This window comes from Scyliorhinus torazame, chromosome 4 (assembly GCF_047496885.1).
Source record: "Scyliorhinus torazame isolate Kashiwa2021f chromosome 4, sScyTor2.1, whole genome shotgun sequence".
Lineage (NCBI taxonomy): Eukaryota > Metazoa > Chordata > Chondrichthyes > Carcharhiniformes > Scyliorhinidae > Scyliorhinus > Scyliorhinus torazame.
This window is the reverse complement of record NC_092710.1, coordinates 243357699-243379019: the sequence shown is the minus strand read 5'-3', so window position 1 is coordinate 243379019 and position 21321 is coordinate 243357699. Positions and strand designations below refer to the sequence as shown.

The following is a 21321-nucleotide window of genomic DNA, read 5'->3' as shown; positions in this document are numbered from 1 at the left end:
CATGGCTTACCAGAGAGTATGTTTCCAAGTTTATGAGGGCTCAACCATTGCCACCTGACTTAGAGGGCACCTTAAAGGAATTAGGAGACGAAGAGGCAGAGGAGGAGGACTACGACGACGATGGTGTGGACACAAGGAGAAGGCATCCAGCACACCATCCCTCTGGACCAGTTGTCTGTAGGCATTTATTCAGATTGCCATTCCCTCAGGACATTATCCCGACACTAACAAGCTCCACTAGTCCCCATCTATCTGTGACATCCCATCTCTGCAGCCTCTTGGCCAAAACCCTGCAATAAGAGCCACAAACAAAAACCTTGCTTAACATCTTTATCAAGCAACATATCCAATTATGCAAACGCAAAAGTATTAATTCTCGTGCATTTTCCAGTGTCAGTCTTGTGGGTGCTTTTTCTTGATTGAGTGCTCTGATGCTGCAGCATTACTACTGGAAAGCTGCAGGATTTCAAAGGAGATTGCAAATTGCCTTGCAGCATGTCCTCAAGCATCCTGTCGGGAGATTCTCCTGCGAACAGAGGAATTCTTGCACTAAAGCCTTCAGTGATGCACATGAAAATCCATGAGCCATTTCTCTGGCATGGTGCTCTATTGCCCAGCTTTCTTCCTGTTCTTAATACATGTTTCTTAGCTAGTGGCTGAAGGCAGAACGCACCTCCCTTGAAGAGGTGTTGGCTAGTTAAATCAGTGCTAGCCTTACAGGAACATGCAGTCACTTAGTAAAGCATGTCAAATTGGGCTGAATGCCATGATCATGAAAATGAATAGAATAAAGTTTGCATGTTGCCTGCAATACTTTCAAAGGTCACTGACTGTTTGCGCATTGCAATCCTTGCACCCATTATCGAGCCTTATCAAATTCTTTGCCCATTTTCTCTAGGATAACAGAATAGACCAAGTATGCAATTAAACCCCATAACTTTTAATTCCTTGCTTGGCTCTCTTGCATTAGATAATCTGTAGGAAATCACTTAATTCTATAAGTCAATGTTTGAATACTAGGGGTGGCACGATGGTGCAGTGATTAGCACTGCTGCCTCATGGCGCCAAGGACCCGGGTTTGATCTCGGCCCCGGGTCACTGTCCGTGTGGAGTTTGCACATTCTCCCCATGTCTGCATGGGTCTCACCCCCACAATCCAAAGATGAGCGGAGCAGGTGGATTGGTCACGCTAAATTGCCCCTTAATTGAAAACATTTTAAAAAATGTTTGAATACCAGCAGTTGGAACTTCAATAGTTCCAGTCTTGGATGTGAGGATTGCGATTCACCTGTACTCAACTCTGGAGGCAGGCAGCACATGATAGGTCTCTAAAATCTAACAGGATATGAGACAAAACAAAAAAACAAATTACGTTTTCTTCTCTCAAAAAAAAAGCAAGCTTGGTAATCTACTAAGTTTCCATTTCTTCTGAACCATAATAGGACTTTCGTCAGCACCATCAAACTGCGAATTATCTGAAGGAAATGTCAATGGTTTATAAGCTACATGTGGTGAACCACATTCCACTGTTGTATATTGTAATGACCTCCAATTGGCATTATTGGTTGGTCAATTGGAGTGTGAGCTCCCTCAATGAGAGCTCATTGAGGGGATTGAGGGGGCCCATACAAGCACCTGTGTAGGCTTTGTGAGGCAGTCTTAAGTTGACTGGAATGCTAGCAGCACTGTTTGGGGCTGCTCTTGTATAGAAGTTATTGCAAATAAATACTGGTGTGGTGATGGAACCCCTGCCTCCTGTGGATTATTACAGTGGCGACGAGGTAAACAAAGAACCTTGCGGAGACCAGCTGCCGCACTCGGAGGGGAAGCCTTGCTCTTTCAAAAATGCCTCTTTTTGGGAAGTTGGATGCATTCGACCTGACTATTGAGGACTGGTCCCAGTATGCGTCGAGAATGTGTTACTTTTTCCAGGCCAATGAGATAACGGAGGACGGAAGGAAATGGGTTATACTGCTGTCGGCGTGCGGACCCTCAGCTTTTGCCTTTATACGTAGTCTAACTTATTCCGATACGCTGGACACGATATGTTTCCAAGAATTAATGAAATTGGTGGAAGAGCACAATGACCCAAAACCACCCCTCATTTGGCATAGGTACAGATTCTACACAATGAAGCGGGAAGACAGAGAGTCAGTCACAAATTTCTTGACCCACCTGAGAAGGCTGGCGGAAAAATGTGAGTTCGGCCCGACGCTAAATGAAATGCTTCAGGACCAGTTAGTGTGTGGCATAAATGACCTCCAAATACAGTAGCGCCTGTTGGCGGAAACGCAGCTAGACTGCAGGTGGGCGTTACAGCTCGCACTGTCCCTAGAAAAGGCAGCAAGTGGGGCACAGGAACTACAGGGCACGCCAATGGAGGTAGATACCTGGGAGAGAGACTACCACAATGGGTCCAGCTACCAGATAGCCGCCCTCAGGAAAAGCTTGAGGAACAGAGGGCCAAAGGAAAACCCCAGAACTGCCCCCAAGTCTGCTAGGACTAACTGGAGACAGGGAACTACCGGCTGAGGCTCCCCCAACAGAGAAGGACCGTTTCTGGCACCAGACAGAGTGGGGTAACAGCGACAGAAACCCTAGAAGGAGGTGGCAAAAGAGGAATAGCAGCTGGGGATGCAGGGAAGTACACAACTAGATGCCCCATCCTCCTCCAAAGGGGAAAATTATATAATATTGCGACGAAGAAAGCAGAACCTGTTAAGATTGCCCCACGGGTGAACGGTCGGCCGACAATAATGGAAATAGATACGGGTGCGGCCGTATCAGTAATGGGAGTGGCAGCATTTTAAAAAATCAAAGATAGACTCCAGCCACTAACCCTAACAAAAACATCGACGAAACTTAAAACTTACACGTGGGAACCCCTGGAAGTTCTAGGCACGACTCATGTACCCGTGGAATATGACAAACAATTGCTCAGATTACCATTGACGATAGTAGAGGGCTCCGGACCGAACTGAATAGGACGGAACTGGCTGAACTTAATAGGACGGAACTGGCTGAAAGACCTAAACTTAGATTGGATGAAACTTTTCCAGAGTGGAAGCGGGCAGTTGAGTGGAGTACTCCAAAGATACCCAGAGGTCTTCCAAGAAGGTTTGGGGAAAATTATAGGCGCCAAAGCAACTTTACACGTGGACCCAGAAGCCCTTCCGAAATTTTGTAAGGCCAGGCCGGTACCTTTTGCATTAAGGAAGAAAGTAGATGTCGAAATAGAAAGGTCATGGCGCGACGGCATTATCAGACCAGTACAGTTCTCGGAATGGGCAGCGCCGGTGGTACCAATTTTGAAACCAGACGGCTCGATACGTCTCTGTGGAGATTTCAAACAGACAATAAACAAATATACACTGCTGGACAAATACCCGATCCCGAAAATAGACGACCTATATGCCAATTTGGCAGGTGGGCTTTTGTTCACGAAACTGGACATGAGCCACGCCTACCTGCAGTTAAAACTCCCAGAAGTTCGCAACGATCAACACCCCGAAGGGACTTTTTCGTTATACTAGGCTACCCTTCAGAGTGTCATCAGCCTGCGCTATATTCCAGCGTACGATGGAAAATATTCTGCAGAGACTACCGCAGGTGGCGATTTATTTGGACGATGTCTTAATCACGGGGAGGACAAACAGGGAACACTTAAGGAACCTGGAGGAAGTGCTCCGGCGTTTCGCAAAGGCAGGCGTATGGCTGAAAAGAGAAAAATGTGTTTTTCTGGCCCCACAAGTGACGTACCTGGGATATAAAGTAGACGAGTCGGGCTTACACCCATTGGAAGACCGAGTAAGGGCAATAAAAGAAGCCCCAGCTCCCACCACGGTCCAGGAGCTACGATCATTTCTAGGATTGGTAACATATTATGGCAAATTTATTGGAAATAGGGCGTCCATCCTAGAACCCCTCCACCAGCTACTAAAAAAGGGACAAGAATGGAAATGGTCCGCCCGCCAAAACAGAGCATTTAGGGACATTAAGGAACAGCTGTCATCCGAAAATGTCCTCGAGCATTATGACCCAAGGAAGGAGTTGGTGGTCACGTGTGATGCATCACCTTATGGGGTAGGAGCCGTCTCAGCCCATAGAGGAAGGAATGGGGAAGAACGGCCAATAGCCTATGCTTCGAGGACCTTGGCGATGGCGGAGAGAAAGGACGCCCAAATCGAGAAGGAAGGGCTGGCGGTGATATTTGCAGTAAATAAATTTCACCAGTATCTGTCCGGGCGGAAATTCACCATAGTGACGGACCATAAGCCGTTATTAGGGTTATTAAAAGAAGACCAGTCAATACCCCCGATTGCATCAGCTAGAATCCAACGTTGGCGTTGCTACTGGCAGCGTATAGATTCGTTCTGGAGCACAGACCGGGAATGCGAGTAGCAAATGCAGATGCTTTGAGCAGACTTCCCTTCCCAGATACCCCGCCGCTAATACCAAAAGTAGAGGAGACAGTAATGACTCTAAATTTTTTGGACACCCTACCAGTGGACGCACAACATATTCGATTGTGGACGCAAAAAGACCCAGTTTTAGCCAAGATGAAGCATTTACTGCTAACAGGGGAACTGGAGAGACCAGTGGAGCCCCAGATGCACGCATACTGGAGCAGAAGGGACCAAATAACCGTTAAAGACGGTATCCTATTACGGGGAGCCCGGGTAATAGTCCCAGCTCAGGGCTGTCGGGCAATCTTAACCGAGTTACATCACGGACACCCAGGGGTGTCTAAAATGAAGATGCTAGCTCGAAGCTACGTTTGGTGGCCAGGATTGGACACAGACATAGCAGCCTTGGTACGAGTGGTGCCAACAGGGGCAAAGAGTGCCACCAGCTGCGCCATTGCACCCGTGGGAATGGCCAGGCAGACCGTGGACCCGCCTGCATATTGACCACGCCGGCCCTTTCATGGGCTCAATGTTTTTGGTGATAGTGGACGTCCACTCCAAATGGTTGGACGTCCACCGGGTAAACGCGTCAAGCACAGCATCGACAATTGAAAAGCTCAGGGCCTCGTTTGCAACAGGACTGCCGGAGGTATTGCTGTCGGACAACGGAACGGCATTCACAAGTGGGGAATTTGGTAAATTCCGAAAGGGAAACGGAGCCCGCCACATCAAAACGGCCCCTTACCATCCAGCGTCCAACGGCCTGGCAGAGAGAGCGGTCCAGACACTAAAAGCGGGATTCAAGAAGCAGCCGACAGCATCAATGGACACAAAGCTCTCCCGCTGGCTGTTTGATTACACGACCACACCGCATTCCACAACGGGCATACGGCCAGCTGAACTCTTAATGGGAAGGTGGCTGCGAACGAGGCTGAGTCTCCTTTTCCCAAATTTAACAGGGAAAGTGGAGAAACAACAGGAGGTCCAACGCAGAGGGCATGATAATAGTTGGCAGCAGAGACATTTCCAGGTGGGGGCACCGGTTTGGGTCAGGATTTATGGGAATGGACCAACGTGGGTCAAAGGCACGGTAGAGTCCCAAACAGGGCCCATATCATACGAAGTTTCGATAGGAGGTAAGGTGCTGAAGAAACACCTAGACCAAATAAGGGCAGCGGAACCACACCTGGAGGCAGTCGAAGCAGGACCGCCTCAAACTGGGATAGCCCAGACGGGAAGGATCCCCAGCCCCGAGCAATTTCTCCAGACCCCGTCATCCAGTCGTCAGAGTCGGAGATGGGCATAGCGCCTGGTCGCATTCTCATGCAGGACACAGGCTTCAACTGCAGATGCTAAGGTCAGGCCTTTAATTTTTAGAAGCTGCTGGCGCAGGCCACTGGAGGCAACGCCAAAAACGATCTGGTCCCGGATCATGGACTCTGAGGTGGTGTCGTAACCGCAGGACTGCGCGAGTATGCGGAGGTGCGTCAGGAAGGACTGAAAGAGCTCATCCTTACCTTGCAGGCACTGCTGAAAGACATGCCTCTCAAAGCTTTCGTTGACCTCAACGTTGAAGTGCTTATCGAGCTTGAGGAAGACCGTGTCATACTTAGCTTTGTTCTCACCTTCCGCGAACACCAAGGAGTTGTATACATCGATGGTGTGCTGACCTGCGGTAGTGAGGAGCATGGCAATCTTTGTTTCGTCTGAGACGCCCTGTTTTTCATTGGCTTGCATGAGGAGTTAGAATCGCTGCTTGAAGAGCTTCCAATTTGTGCCCAGGTTCCCAGCGACTTGCAACGGTTGCGGTTTGTTGCGGGTGTCCATGGCTCAGGATGGCAGATTTGCCGGTAGGTATCGATTCACTCCTGGTATCATGAGGTATTGGGTGCTCTGAGGTACAGACGGACCAACACGGTTGCGATTGGTACAACGCAGTTTTATTCCATCTAACTATTTATACATCAGACTTGGTACTCAGCACGTTGTGACTGTGTGAGTGTCGTGCTGTCTCCAGATGGACTGCTCAGGAAGTATCGTGTTTCTTGTCTTATACTGTGTCTGCTCTTGTCTGTGATTGGCTGTCGTGTTATGTGTGCTAATTGGTCCGTTGGTCTGTCTATCATTATATATGTGTTATGATGTATGTTTGAATATCATGACACCCCTCTCCCCGAGGAGGAGGAAGTACAACTTCCAAGGAGGTCGTCAAGGGAAAGACGGGCACCTATAAGGTACACCCCACCCACGTCGGAGAATGACCCGGCGGACGACACAGAGGTGACAGACCCGGACAGGAGGGGCAGGAAGAAGCTCAGAGGAATGCCAGCTGGCAGGAATTCCTCGGACCTGGGGGGGGGGGGGTGTAATGACCTCCAATTGGCATTATTGGTTGGCCAATTGGCGTACGAGCTCCCTCAATGATAGCTCATTGAGGGGGCCCATATAAGCACCTGTGTAGGCTTTGTGAGGCAGTCTTAAGTTGACTGGAATGCTAGCAGCACTATTTGGAGCTGCTTTTGTATAGAAGTTATTGCAAATAAATACTGGTGTGGTGTGGTGACGGAACCCCTGCCTCCTGTGGATTATTACATATATATATATTCATTGTTATTGTTTGTTCCATTGTTACTTACTGTTGTTGTTGCTTCTGTTGGCTCCGCCCCTCGGGCTTTGTATATAGTTGGCTGATCTGTTGCCCTGCCCTCAGTGAGGGATCAGCAACAGTCAGGCACACATCTCAGTGTATTAAAGCCACAATTTAGTTCTATAACTCGCTTTGTCTGTTATTGATGGTCCATCACTACAAATATTACATTTTCTACAATGGGTTTGAATGCAATGCAAAATTGTTTAAATATTAATAAATGTGCACATGCCAGAATGAAGTGCAATTATTCTGTACATTCGAAGCAGATCTAAGTTTCCACTGATGCGCATCAGTCAAAGAAAGAATAGGAAGACTGGCTTTTATACAGCGCTTTTTCTGACCAGCAGACCTCTCAAAGTACCTTAGAGCCAATGTTGTACCTTTGAAGTGTAGTCAGTGCTGTAACTATGCAGTCAACAACCTCTTTAAATGTGACACACTTTTGACAAGCATTAAAAAACATTATTTCTGAAAATCAGTGTGAACATGTAGGCGATGACAAACTTACTCGGAAATAATCACTGCACGCTGCCAGCACTGCTTTGTGGGCATGGAATTTTTGCTCCTCAGCAACCAGAATGACATCGCAGAGTATCCCATCATTCCTCTGCTGGTTCAGAGCTGCTAGGACAGCGTCCTTATGAGATTTTGATAGGCAGAGCCTGTGACCAGTCAGCATTTCTTGAATGCTGTAAATAAACAAAAGCAGGTTGTGAACAAAATTAAGGCCTCCCCCCACCCACCCCCCCCTCACCAAAAAACAAAACTAGCAATATGTTCCATTTACTAAATTATATCCCCATCCCTCAACTGTTCTCGATAAATGAAACTAGCAATCCTTTGCAAATAAAACAAAAGCTTTCTCTTTAATGAATAATTAGAAAATAATGAAACCACCATCCGGTGAGTGTGGGCCACATGCTGGATTACAAATAAAGCCTTGAAAATCTCATGACTGCTTAACACACAACTAAATCCCCGAGATTGAACTTGGAGGTGATGCAGAGAATAATAGATAGCTATTTTGTACACAGCATGCATTAGAACTATTTTTAAAGAGTTCAACATAAACCACAGATAAGAAGCTTAAAAATAAAACTGGAAACAAATGAACTCACTAAACCTCCTATATCTTACTAGCCGTGCAATACAAGTCACTGACAATGTTTCACTGCTGCAAACTCACAATCTGATGAAAGCTTTGAATGCCTCAACTGAACTAAATACCAGCTTGCTTAAGGTGACATCACATACTCTGATGAGTCAGATACACAGTACCTGTGGCACATTTCAGATGGCATACTCCAATCCAGACTCAGCAGGTATCAGTGCAAAAGGCGGTGGAAGGTGTAAGACAGCCCAGCTGAAAGTGTAACAATGGGATAGCAATGTGTGAGCATGAATAGGTTTGGCTCCAGTTGACTGTACAAGCATGGATTCCTAAGGCTCATCCAACACAATCAGGATTATCACAAACAGCAAATGAAAGGATGTTTTAGATTACTGGTTATGCAGCTTCTGCCATTGGGTTTTCCATTTTGCAATTTGTACAGCATTATCTTTTAAATTAAGAAACCACTTTGCTTATAAAGCAGCTACATTTGTTGGTGAATAGTTGCATTCAGTATTGCACAAGATATTTTTCGAAATGTAGATGACTTACAGAACAATGCAAGAAAACGTTCTAAACATTATATTTGTTGTTAGCAAACAGACTTCAATTCACCCATTTCAGATACGAGGAGGTCTCCCATGGCAGTGCTCATGTTAAACTGGAGGATATATTGTTTTATAAGGAGAGGAGTGTTATACAATGTAATGCACAATGTGTTATCAATCAATAGGCAAGGTACATATGTAAGCAACCTTAAGAATACTAGGTTAATGGCTGTAATTAGGTAAATAGCAAGGTCAACGAGTGCAATGTTTTTTGATTCTGTAGAATGGCACCAGTTTCCGAATACCTAGCTGGGTTTCCAGTCTGTTTATTAAAAAAAAGCATGCATTGTCTGAAATTGTTCAGAGTTGGACCAAGTGATGTAATAACAGATGCCGCAGGATGCAAGAATTGCAACAATCTGGTTCAGCCTCAGAGTGGCCGGAAGATGGAAGGCCACCGGTGAGTGTACAGAGTTTGTAGCTGAGTTGAAGATGATAGTTTATTGACGTCCAGCAGTCTTCAGTGGCATTGTTCAGAGCTACTTGGATAATACTGTTTTCAAAGGTCAAAAGCAAATGCAAACAAAAATCCTTCTGCTGCTAGCATGATGCTCTGTTCCTTTCAGACCAAAAAGTTTTAACTGCTGAATAAATACTGGGGAAGGTCAAAGCTAAATATAGGTCTTTTCAGATTACAGGTCAAAAACCTAACTTTCTTTCTTTCCCAAAAAACAGGCTGCAACTGGATTTTTTTTCCCCAAGATGGTGCCGGAGCGTGGCGACTCTTCCCTACAGATCCTCTTCCGGCATCTTTTATAACCGTTATTATAGCATGTTCTACATAGCCATGTATGGGGCGAACTGCCAGGACTGTAAGCAGAACAATACATTCCACTGTATCTTATTTATGACAATAAATAAATCAAATCAAAATAGAATTGGCTTGGCTATACTATTAATAAGCAGCACGGTGGCACACTGCTAACTCACAGTGCCAGGGACCCAAGTTCAATTCCAACTTGTTGACTGTCTGGAATTTGCAGTTCCTCCCCGTGTCTGTGTGGGTTTCTCTCGGGTGCTCCGGTTTCCTCCCACAACTGAAAGATGTGCAGGTTGGGTGGCTTGGCCATGACAAATTGCTCCTTAGTGTCCAAAAGGTTAGGTGGACTTACGGGGATAGAGCGGGGTTTGGGTGTAGGTGAGGTGCTCTTTTGAAGTGTCGGTGTAGACTTGATGGGCTGAATGGCCTCCTTCTGCAGTGTAGGATTTCTATGATAATATATGCTGCAAGTCATCAAACAATTTCTATGACACTTTTATATCATACCTGATCCAGAATCAAACTGGAAGAAAAGATAGTCCCAACTTCCCTTCAATGACCTCGTTAAGCACTCTCTGTGGCCCCGCCACTTTTCCTTCACAAAAGCGTAAAGAACTCATGAATGTCACTCATTTGAGAGTCCCTTTTCAGTAGTCTTTGCTGCTTCCTCTCCAAACAAAACGTTGCCCAGCAGTCAAAACTTAATCTTGAACCTACATCAACTCCAGTTTCTCTACCACCTCCCTTCGTGATCTCCGAGCTCAATGAATCCATATGGAATGGAATGGAATGTTGACCCTTATTTCAAGGGGGTTGGAGTACAGGTCTTGCTGCAACAGTACAAGGTACAGGTGAGACGACATCTGGAGTACTATGAGCAGTTTTGGTCTACTAATTTAGGAATGATATTATTTAATTGGAGTTGGTTAACATAACATTCACTAGGATGAATCCTGATATGGAGGGGTTGTCTTATGAGAAAGGGTTAAACAGATTGGGACTCGAATTTAAAAGAATGAGAGGCAATATTATTGAAGCATATAGGGCGCATTTCACTTGCCGTGTTGCACTCAAGCAAGAGCACAACACGGCTGGAAAATCTCGGGAGAGCACTCCTGCAACTTCCCGACAGCCCTCGCGAGATTCACCAAAGTCCCGCGAACGTCGGAGCCGGAACTCCACCGCAAATAGACATGACCAAATGCCGCTCGTGGGTCGTAAACCTACTTGCGACCTACCTTCCCAGGATCCACCGGCCTCCGACGATTCTCCGGTCTCCCCAGGGAGGCTGCAGCCAGGTGCCAATCAGTGCTGGTCCACACAAATGTGGACTAGGTGGAACTGCACCCAGGGGGTCTCTGGGCCATCGGAGACCCCCTGGGTGGTCAGGGTAAGTGCAGGATGGCCTCCTGGCCCTCCCCCTGGAATGTGGGCACTCTGGCACTGCCACCCTGGCACTGCCAAGGTGCCCAGATGGTACTGCCAAGCTGGCAGGAGCACTGCCTGGGTACCAGGATGGCAGTGCAAGGGTATCCAGGTGCCAGGGTGCCACTGCCAAGGGTCAGCAGCTGAGGGGTGCCATGCCCATGAAATGAGGGTGGATGGGAGGATTTGAAGGGTGGGGCATTGCAGGGCAGGTAAGTAGGGGCCTCCGGAAGGATGGGGGTGATGGGTGGGGGTCCTAGAAGGGAGGGGGTGCTGTAAGACAGCTTGGATGGGTGCTAAAGAGCGGGGACCCCTAGGAACCCCATAGCAGGTGTCCTCACTTGGGGAATGTGAGGTAGTAGCCATGTGTGTGTGGGGGGTGACATTTCTCATGGGAACTCACAAGCCCACTTAGAGATCGGGGCACCCTTTCGAAATGGCGGCCCGATCTCGGAGTTCATTTCCCCAGTGCTAAGAAAATTCTAAGTGTGGGCTAAACCGGTGAGAAATTCCCTAGGGCCCAAAAAAGTGATTGTGTCATTGAATAGCGGTGGGGAACTCGCTGGCACAGCCGGCGGGGATCTCCCTGAAAAACCCACCACAGAAATCAGAGAATTGCGCCCATAGGATTTTTAAGGGGCCTGACAGGGTAAATACTGAGAGGATGTTTCCCCTCACAGGAGAGTTTAGGACCAGAGGGCATAGTCTCAGAATAAAGGGGTGCCAATTTAAGACTGAGATGAGGATGAATTTCTTCTCTCAGCGGGTTGAGTCTTTGGAACTCCTTGCCACAGGGCTGTGGGGGCAGAGTCCTTGGATATATTTAATGCTGTGACAGATAAGATTCATGGATCAGTAAGGAAACCAAGGATTATGGGAAAAGGACAATAAAGTGGACATGAGGAATGTCGGATAAGCCATGACCCTACTGAAAGGCGGAACAGGCTTGGGAGGCCAATCAGCCTAGTCCTGCTTCTATTTCTTATTGTCTCATGTTCCTCCCATGATTCTATCCTGATTAAACTGCTGGTCACCCAACCTTTCTTCCTAGATCCACGATCATTGGTCTCGCAAATGACCCCTCCTCTTCAGGTATTTCCCCCTCTCTTCAAAAACTACCTTGGCCACTTCCATTATCAAAACACCCAAACTCAACTCATCTGCCCTGACAAAGTAACATCCCATCCAACAACCTTGAATATATTGTATTACTTGCATTCCTCCAATCAGGTTATCCATCATCTCAGAATATTAAAACAGCTCCAACCAAAGTCAGGAGAGAAATTGTCTTTAATCATGGTACATTATCCTTCCTTGTCCTCACTGCAACCTTTATTAGTGAAATACACCATCCTCCTCAATTGGCCTTCTGCCATTGCCCAGGCAACTGGACTGCCCTTGCTAGCTTCCTAATTTTTAATATAGTTTTGAACTGCCCCCTTCTGATTTGCCTCCTTTACCCGATTCCCATGCCTTCTTCCGCCTTGCTACATCCACAGACAGTGACCCAGTGGGGAATCGAACTTGGGACCCTGGCGCTGTGAAGCCACAGTGCTATCCATTTGTGCTACCGTGCTGCCTTGTTGCGTCACCCAGCATACCTTCCATCAAAAGAATCAGAGAAATAGGAAAGTTGAAAAAGACAGAACAGCAAAGCGTAACAGTTTTCAAAATGCCTCAAGATTTGATGAATTATTCTAATAGCGTGTATTATGAAACTTCTGCAGTTCCCATCGGCTGAGCAGTAATATACATCTTGCCAGGTAAATGTAACACTTCTGACATTCTTGAAGTTTTGCAATGAATACATGTATTTGGGAAATAGACAAAAGCTATCAATATGCCTGTGTGTTTTGTACACCTAAGAACTAAGATTAGCCCTTAGCATGTAGGATATTCAGCAGTGTTAGGCACTTAAATTAGTCTCAGTTGCAATTAAATGTCTTTGTAGGAATAAGTAGATGACTCAACCCTCAGTTGCCATTGTTGTAAGCATTAAGGGAAGAGTTTGGCTGATTTTGCACCCAAATTCCAGCCAAATCAGCACAAAGGATTAGAGAATTTAAAATTCAAGTAAATTACACCCAAAAACACTGACCCAAATGTTTTGTGATGTCTTTTGCTGATTCAAGATTCTGTGCCTGCAAAACATGTCCGGCCCACAAAACCCAGGAAGCCTCTCCAAATGCTCCGAAAGCCACATTTTAAAAGTTTCTCCATAACAGAAAATATTGAATTTGCTCAGAAACTTCCACCAATTAATCTGTTAAATAGTTATCCTTTTTACTTAATTAGAAAGTGATTTTAAAATCAGGTTACTTGCTGGTGGACGTCTGGGTAGGTTCATGTTCTATGATAAGACCACTTTCTGCGCTTAATGAAACCGTGCTGAGTTGCCACTCTTAAAAACATCAAGAATACTGTGATTTTTTAAAATATTTTTTATTCCCCTCCTTTTTCACATTTTCTCCCAAATTTACACCCAACAATAAACAATAATCAGTAACAAATGTAATGTCAATCCCCATATCAATAACAACTATCCCATCCTCCCACTAAACCCCAAACATTGGCCCGCTTGTTAACATAAACAAATGACAGAAAGGAATGAAAAGAAATCACAGATTATCATAGAATTTACAGTGCAGAAGGAGGCCATTCGGCACATCGAGTCTGCACCGGCTCTTGGAAAGAGCACCGTACTCAAAGTCAACACCTCCACCCTATCCCCATAACCCAGTAACCCTACCCAACACTAAGGGCAATTTTGGACACTAAGGGCAATTTTATCATGGCCAATCCACCTAACCTGCACATCTTTGGGCTGTGGGAGGAAACCGGAGGAAACCCACGCACACACGGGGAGGATGTGCAGACTCCGCACAGACAGTGACCCAAGCTGGAATCAAACCTAGGACCCTGGAGCTGTGAAGCAATTGTGCTATCCACAATGCTGCCGTGCTGCCCAAATGTTATATTACACTGCCAAATTGCACTGATTCCTCAAAGATTTTATGTTGTGATTGTGCAAATGAATTTGTGCAAATGAATTTTAGCAGAAACTGGAATTGTCCCTTAACCATCACAATTTTAATGCATATCGCTAATTGGGACCATCACCCTTTTACTTATACTCACTAAGAGGTCATATAGAACATTACATATTTGATGTGGGCATTTTCATTCTGTAAGATGCTTGTGATGAAGTCATGTATTTCACCGTGTCCAGCCTCACAAAAAACACAAACTAATCAATTTTTGGATAGGCGCACAGCTGCATTAGAAGTTTTCTGCAAGGATAATTGTCTCAGCACAGGATTAACTATCATTCCCTTTGAGCAATGTGCTTGTTTCTGGAGGAAGTCATTTCAATATTATCTATTTGCAAATGATAATGCACTGTTAACAAAATAAATGCTGGTTATGATCATTTATAGCTCAGATGAAACCCATTTCCCCCATCAAGTACATTTATATGAAAACATTGCTGCTTTCACACCAGTAATTTACTTTTATGCCACAATAAACGTAACAAACGTGAACAATGTTTCACAAATCCAACCCTTGTGATTGCTATCAACAAAAATCATTTAGCGATCAACAGGAAAGAATCAGTGTCGCACATAATAGCCATCTGTTAGCCTGTTGCAAGGTGATTAAGATGTGGCCCCACATGACATCCGAAAATGATTTTGAAAAATTGGCATCTAGGAAAGGAGTGTCATACTATTTAGTGCACTACGTATGCTATATTAGCAGGTAAATACTGATTCTTGGGACACACTTTACGATAGGAGAACAGGAGCTATGTTGCGATCTCCTATCTTCTGCTAAGATATTCTCCCGCAGTTTCAAGACCACAACTTGCTTCAATACAAGGTTCCAATGGAAGATCATGGACCTGAAAGTTAACACTGTTGTCTCTCCAGAGCAGGAAATATGTTCGATAATTTTCAAATGATAGTCAAGGCAGGAGGTGATGATTTGTGCCATTTAACCACTGCCAATTCTCTCTCTTCAACGGTCTACACCAATCAAATTTCCCTTCCCATTCTGTAGATGTTTTTCTTTAAATAATTACTCTATTCACTTCAAATTACATTATCAGACTTCTGCCTCATGAACTAAAGTGCTGAAAGATCCTTATAAACTTTCTTACCTGAAAAATATTCTGGCTTTCTCTTACTTTGAGCAATAATCCCGAGTCGATATCCTTTATTACTGATTCATCCATTGGCAGAAACAATTTTTTACTCTTTACTATCTGTGGATTTTTTGTAATCCTTGGAAACTCTAATACATTGACCTTAACCTCTCTGGTCAGTTGAAAAATGTCCCAATTTTAAAAATATTTCTTTCCAACTCAAATCTTGCATTGCTGGTGTATTTCTACTGAAAACCTGCCCCTACCCGCAATGTCCTTACTTTAAAGAAGTTTCCATTACATGCAAGGCACAAAATGTGGCTTAATTAGTGTCTTGAATAAATTCAATGTGATTTTCTTTCTCTCCATACACTTGCGTATAAAATCTAGAATCCTATTTCCTTTTTCATGTCCTTTATTACTAGTGTTGAAATTTTATTTCCACTGCAACTCTGCTTTCCAAAAGCCCTTTCTCCTTGTCTCATTAATCATACCAGTTTGGGTATATTTTGTTTCACTGTTCCTTTTTCACCAAAATATTCTACTTTAGGGATGATAGTGACGTTTAAAGGGCATCTTGACAAATACATGAATAGGATGGGAATAGAGGGATACGGACCCCAGAAGTGTAAAAGTTTTTAGTTTTAGACGGGCAGCATGGTCGGTGCAGACTTGGAAGACCGAAGGGCCTGTTCCTGTGCTGTACTTTTCTTTGTTCTTTACATCTCCATCCCCTTAGATCCTTCTTTTCCTCATATCCCAAATGTTCCACTTTATTGGTGGATTTTGCCATTTTCTGGCAAGTGTCAACTCAGGCAGGAAAAATGGAGTGCAGCCTACTCGTTTTTCCCACCACATTTTACAAGAGGTAAGACGTGGTTGCACGACGTTATGCACCTCATGGCATGGACAGCATGACGCCCCCATTTAAATAAAATAAAAATAAAAATAGAGAAAAGTAACACCCCACCCCTGCCACCGACCCCCATTCCATGAACATGAAAATAATTCACCACAGAATTCCTCTGCCTCCTCCCCACCATGGAACTCCCTCCAAGCCCCCCCCCCCCACCCCATCCTCCACAACAAGGAACCCCCGGCACCTCATACACAGAACCCCCCCCCACAGGACTGCCATGGTAGCAGTGCCAGAGGTCAGGATCCCCATTACATCATTGGTATGGGTGGGGAGGTTTGAAATAATTGAGTGAGGAAATCCGTTGGCATAAAAGCCATTTTAGGTCTCCCACTCAATTCTCCACCCCCCTCCCTCCGCCATACCTGCGCCCCCCCCCCCCCCCCCCCCCCCCCCGCCCATTCCGGAAAAGGCAGAAAATCCTTCCCTCTTCCCCCCCCCGCCCCCTCATGTCTGTAACTACCACCAATCTGCCCACTTTGTCCAACCACACCTACCTGCAGTATATCTCACATGTCTACTGGACCCTAGAATTTTGCATCATCAGTAAATCTAAAAATCATTCCTCTTGCACCTTATGTCAAAATCATTTACTGAAGTAGAAAATATCCTGACTACCTAAAAAACATGATTTATCTCTCTGCTTTGTTTTTTATCCCACCCGAAATCATCATTGTCCACATCAGTACCTTCCCACTGAACTGATTGCCTTAATTTTTAAAAATATTTTATGCAAGGCATTTTCATACAAACAAACAAAGCCAAAAGAATATTCATACATTATAAATAACCAACACCCACACCCCCATTCCCCTATATCACCCCCTTCTCCCATCCTACCTTTCCCATTTTAACCCTCTTATCCGCCCCTCCCCGCCCACCCCACTTTTGCTGACTCCCTCAATCCTCCTTAAAGAAGTCAATGAACAGCTTCCACCTCTGAGTGAGTCCATCAACCTATCGCCTCAGGATGAACTTGACTTTCTCCAACCTCAGGAATTCCGCGAGGTCACTCACCCACAGCCCTGCTTTCGGCGGCTCAGAGTCCCTCCATCCGAGCAAGATCCGTTTTCGGGCTATCAGGGAGGCAAAGGCCAAGACATTGGCATCTCTCACCCCCTGGACTCTTCCAACACTCCAAATATCGCTGTGTCTGGACTCGGGGCACCTTCACCCCCAGCACCTTGGCATTATATCCGCAAACCCCTTCCAGAACCCTTCGCGTACGCCCAAAGCATGTGTTACAGTCATATGTGTCCTATGAATTACTTTAAACTGAATGAGGCCTAGCCTCGCACACGACGAGGATGCATTCAATCTTCACAGGACCTCAGCCACGTCCTGGCCTCCGCCTCCCCTCCCAGCTCCTTCTCCGACTTATGCTTTATGTCCTCCACCAGTGCCCCCTCCCAGTCCATCAACTCCTTGGAGACCTCAGAGAACTTCCCCTCCCCATCTCCTCCTTCAACAGTACCTTGTCGTGCAGCCCCAGGGGGCAGAAGGCCAGGAAAGGATGTTACCTCTCTCCTCACAAAATCGCAGAACTGCAGGTACCTAAAAGCGTTCCCTCTGGGCAACTCGTATTCTTCCCCCAGGTTCTCCAGTGGCGCGAATCTGCCCCTTATAAACAGATCACCAAATCGCTCAATCCCCGCCTGCCGCCATCCCCAAAACCTCGCATCCAGCCCCCTTTGAGAAAATCTATGATTGTCACAGATCGGTGCCCACACCGAGGCACCCTCCAATCCCAAATGCTGCTTCTCTGCCCCCAAACCTGTAACGCTGACAGAACCACCGGGCTCACGGAGTGTCTTTATGGCGAAAACAGCAAAGAAGCCTTCAACAATTCCCTGAAGCTCGTTCCCCGACACAAAGTTGCTCCATCTGCCCCACACCGACCCCTCCCCTACTACCCATTTCCTGACCATGGCAATGTTCGCCGCCCAGTAATACTTCATCATGTTTGGCAATGTCAGACCCCCACCCCTCCTCGCCCCTGCTCCAGAAAAGCCCTCCTGCCCCGCGGTGTCTTCCCCGCCCACACAAACCCAGAGATCAGCGCATTGACCTTTTTGAAAAATGCTTTCGGGACAAAGATTGGGAGGTTCTGAAACATTCTGAACAGAAACCTTGGCAGCACCGTTACTTTTATTATTTGCACCCATCCCAGCCAGCGATAATGGCAGCACTTCCCACCTCCCCCTTCATCTGCTTTAACAACTGAGTCAAGTTCAACTTGTGCAACTGCGCACACTCCCGCGTCACTTGGATGCTTAAGTATTGCCCCCACTACCTTGAATGGCAGCTCCCCTAATCTTCTCTCCTGCCCTCTAGTCTCAATTGGGAATACCTCACTCTTTCTCATATTCAACTTGTGCCCAGAAAACCGGCCAAATTCCTCCAAAATCCTTATAATGCCCCCAGTGCCGCCCAATGGGTCCGAAATGTGTAACAGCAGGTCACGTACAGCGAGATCCTATGGTCGGTGCCCCCCCCCCCTCCACACACACACGCACGCAAACCCGCAACAATTCCCCGACACCGCAAGTGCCATTCCAGCGGCTCTATCGCCAAAGCAAAGGACCATCAAGGACGGTCACCTCAGCACTTTGCTTTACCGCAAGCCCACGGATAACCTCACGATGCTCCACTTCTCCAGCTTCCACCCTAAACACATTAAAGAAGCCATCCCCTATGGACAAGCCCTCCGTATGCACAGGATCTGCTCAGACGAGGAGGAGCGTAACAGACATCTACAGACGCTGAAAGATGCCCTCGTATGATCGGGATATGGCGCTCGACTCATCGTTCGACAGTTCCAACGCGTCACAACAAAAAACTGCACCGACCTCCTCAAAAGATAAACATGGGACACAACCGACAGAATACCCTTCGTCGTCCAGTACTTTCCCGGAGTGGAGAAACTACGACATCTTCTTCGCAGCCTTCAACACGTCATCGATGAAGATGAACACCCCCACTACTTGCCTTCAAACAACCGCGCAACCTCAAACCATTGTTTGCAGCAAACTACCCAACTTTCAGAACAGTGACCACGATACCACACAACCCTGCCATGCAATCTCTGCAAGACGTGCCAGATCATCAACATGGATACCACCATTACAAGTGAGAATACCACCCACCAGGTACGCGGTACAAACTCGTGCGACTCGGCCAACGTTGTCTACCTCATACACTGCAGGAAAGGATTTCCAGAAGCGTGGTACATTGGCAAGACCATGCAGACGCTGTGACAACAGATGAACAGACATCGCGTGACAATCACCAGGCAGGAATGTTCCCTTCCAGTCGGGGAACACTTCAGCAGTCAAGGGCATTCAGCCTCTGATCTCCGGGTAAGCGTTCTCCAAAGCGGCCTTCAGGACGCGCGACAACGCAGAATCGCCGAACAGAAGCTTATAGCCAAGTTCCGCACACATGAGTGCGGCCTCAACCGGGACTTGGGATTCATGTCGCATTACATTCATCCCCCACCATCTGGCCTGGGCTTGCGAAATCCTACCAACTGTCCTGGCTTGACACAATTCACACCTCTTTAACCTGGGGTTACCCCATCTCAGGATTTGTAAAGATTTAATCACCCGTTAATGCTCGCATTCTAAGCAGTGTTTGGCATCTTTGAATTTGTCAATACATATGTTTCAGGAACATGCCTCTTCATTCACCTGAGGAAGGAGCAGTGCTCCGAAAGCTAGTGTTTGAAACAAACATGTTGGACTTTAACCTGGTGTTGTAAGACTTCTTACTGTGCTCACCCCAGTCCAACGCCGGCATCTCCACATCATGGCCAAAGCAAAGAGCAACGGGAAGAGTGGAAACCCCTGCCTCGACCTCCGATGCAACCCCAAAACATCCTGAACTCACTCGGTTCATCCACACACTTGTGAACGGTGCTTTGTACAGCAACCGGAACCAGTCCACAAACCCCTGCCCGAACACAAACCGCCCCAGCACATCCCACATGTATCCACACTCCACTTGGTCAAAAGCCTTCTCTGCATCCATCGCCACCATACCTCCACCTCGTGCCCCTCCAAAGGTATTATAATTTAATTGAGTAGCCTCCTCACATGCGCCGACAACTGCCTCCCTTTTACGAAACCCGTTTGCTCCTCGCCTATCACCCCTGGGCCGCAGTCCTTAATCCACGAAGCTAACACCTTCACCAATAACCTGCTATCTACATTCAATAACAACATAGGGAAGTAAGACCCACAGTGCTCCGCATCCTTGTCCTTTTTCAATTTAGGAAGATAAAGCCTGTGGAAGCGTAGGGGGGTGTTTCCCCCTCTCCCTAGCCTCGTTCACCCTCATCAGCAGTAACCCCAGGTCGTGCCCAAACCTTTTTAGAAAATTCCACTGGAAACCCATCCAGACCGGGGGCCTTCCCTGCCTCATCACCTCCATGCTCTCCATCACTTCTTTCAATCCAATACCTGCACCAACTCCCCCTCTACCTTTGGAAACTCCAACCCATTGAGGAACCGCCTCATTGTCTCCCCCCTCCTCCCCCACCCCCTCCCTACCCCCACCCCAGCCGGGGGCTCCGACTCATATCTTCTCCTCTAAAACGCCTCAAACACGGTATTCACCCCCTCTGGGTCCAAAACCACCATGCCCATCTCGCCCTTTACTCTGCCAATCTCCCTCGCCACCTCTTGCTTCCTCAGCTGGTGGGCCAGCATACTACTCGCCTTCTCACTGGACTCACGTACTGCTCTCTGGCCCTCCGTAACTGCCCCACCGCCTTCCCTGTGGACAGTAACCCAAAGTCCATCTGGAGCCTCTGCCTCTCCTTCAACAGCGCTGCCTCCAGGGTCTCCAAATATGTTTTGTCACCCTCAGGATCTCATCTACCAGCCTTGCCATCTCCGCCCGCTCTGCCTCCTCCCTATGTGCTCAAATTTAAATAAACTCCCCCCCCCCCCCAACCACCACCACAGCTTGGCGGACGAGACCTCCCCAGTATCATTTAGCTCCATGTACCCCCGAATGGCAGCCCTCACCCACTCACACACCTCCTCATCTGCCAAGAGCCCCACATCCAACCTCCACAGCGAGCGCTGGGACCCTACCTCGTCCATTCGCAAAGCCTCATCCACCAGCAATGCCTTGTCAGGCACAAAAAAGTGAATCCAGGAGTACATCCAGTGCACGTGGAGGAAGTATGAAAATTCCTTCACCCTCGGCCTCCCAAAATTCCACGGGTCCACCCCACAACATGCTCCATAAACCCTTCAGCTCCTTCACCACTGCCGATACCTTCCCAGACCTCTG

General features: G+C 46.9%; 1 protein-coding gene across 1 annotated transcript in view; it reads right to left on the bottom strand.

Annotated features, from left to right (window-relative positions):
* Positions 1-21321, bottom strand: part of klhl32 (kelch-like family member 32) — a 495489-nt gene that overhangs the window by 428109 nt on the left and 46059 nt on the right. The window contains exons 2-3 of the mRNA XM_072499580.1: positions 8335-8419; positions 7565-7745 (exon numbers count right to left, since the gene is read on the bottom strand). Coding sequence (XP_072355681.1) covers positions 7565-7745; positions 8335-8357 — 204 coding nt within the window. The 5' untranslated portion in view covers positions 8358-8419. The remainder of the gene's footprint in view (positions 1-7564; positions 7746-8334; positions 8420-21321) is intronic.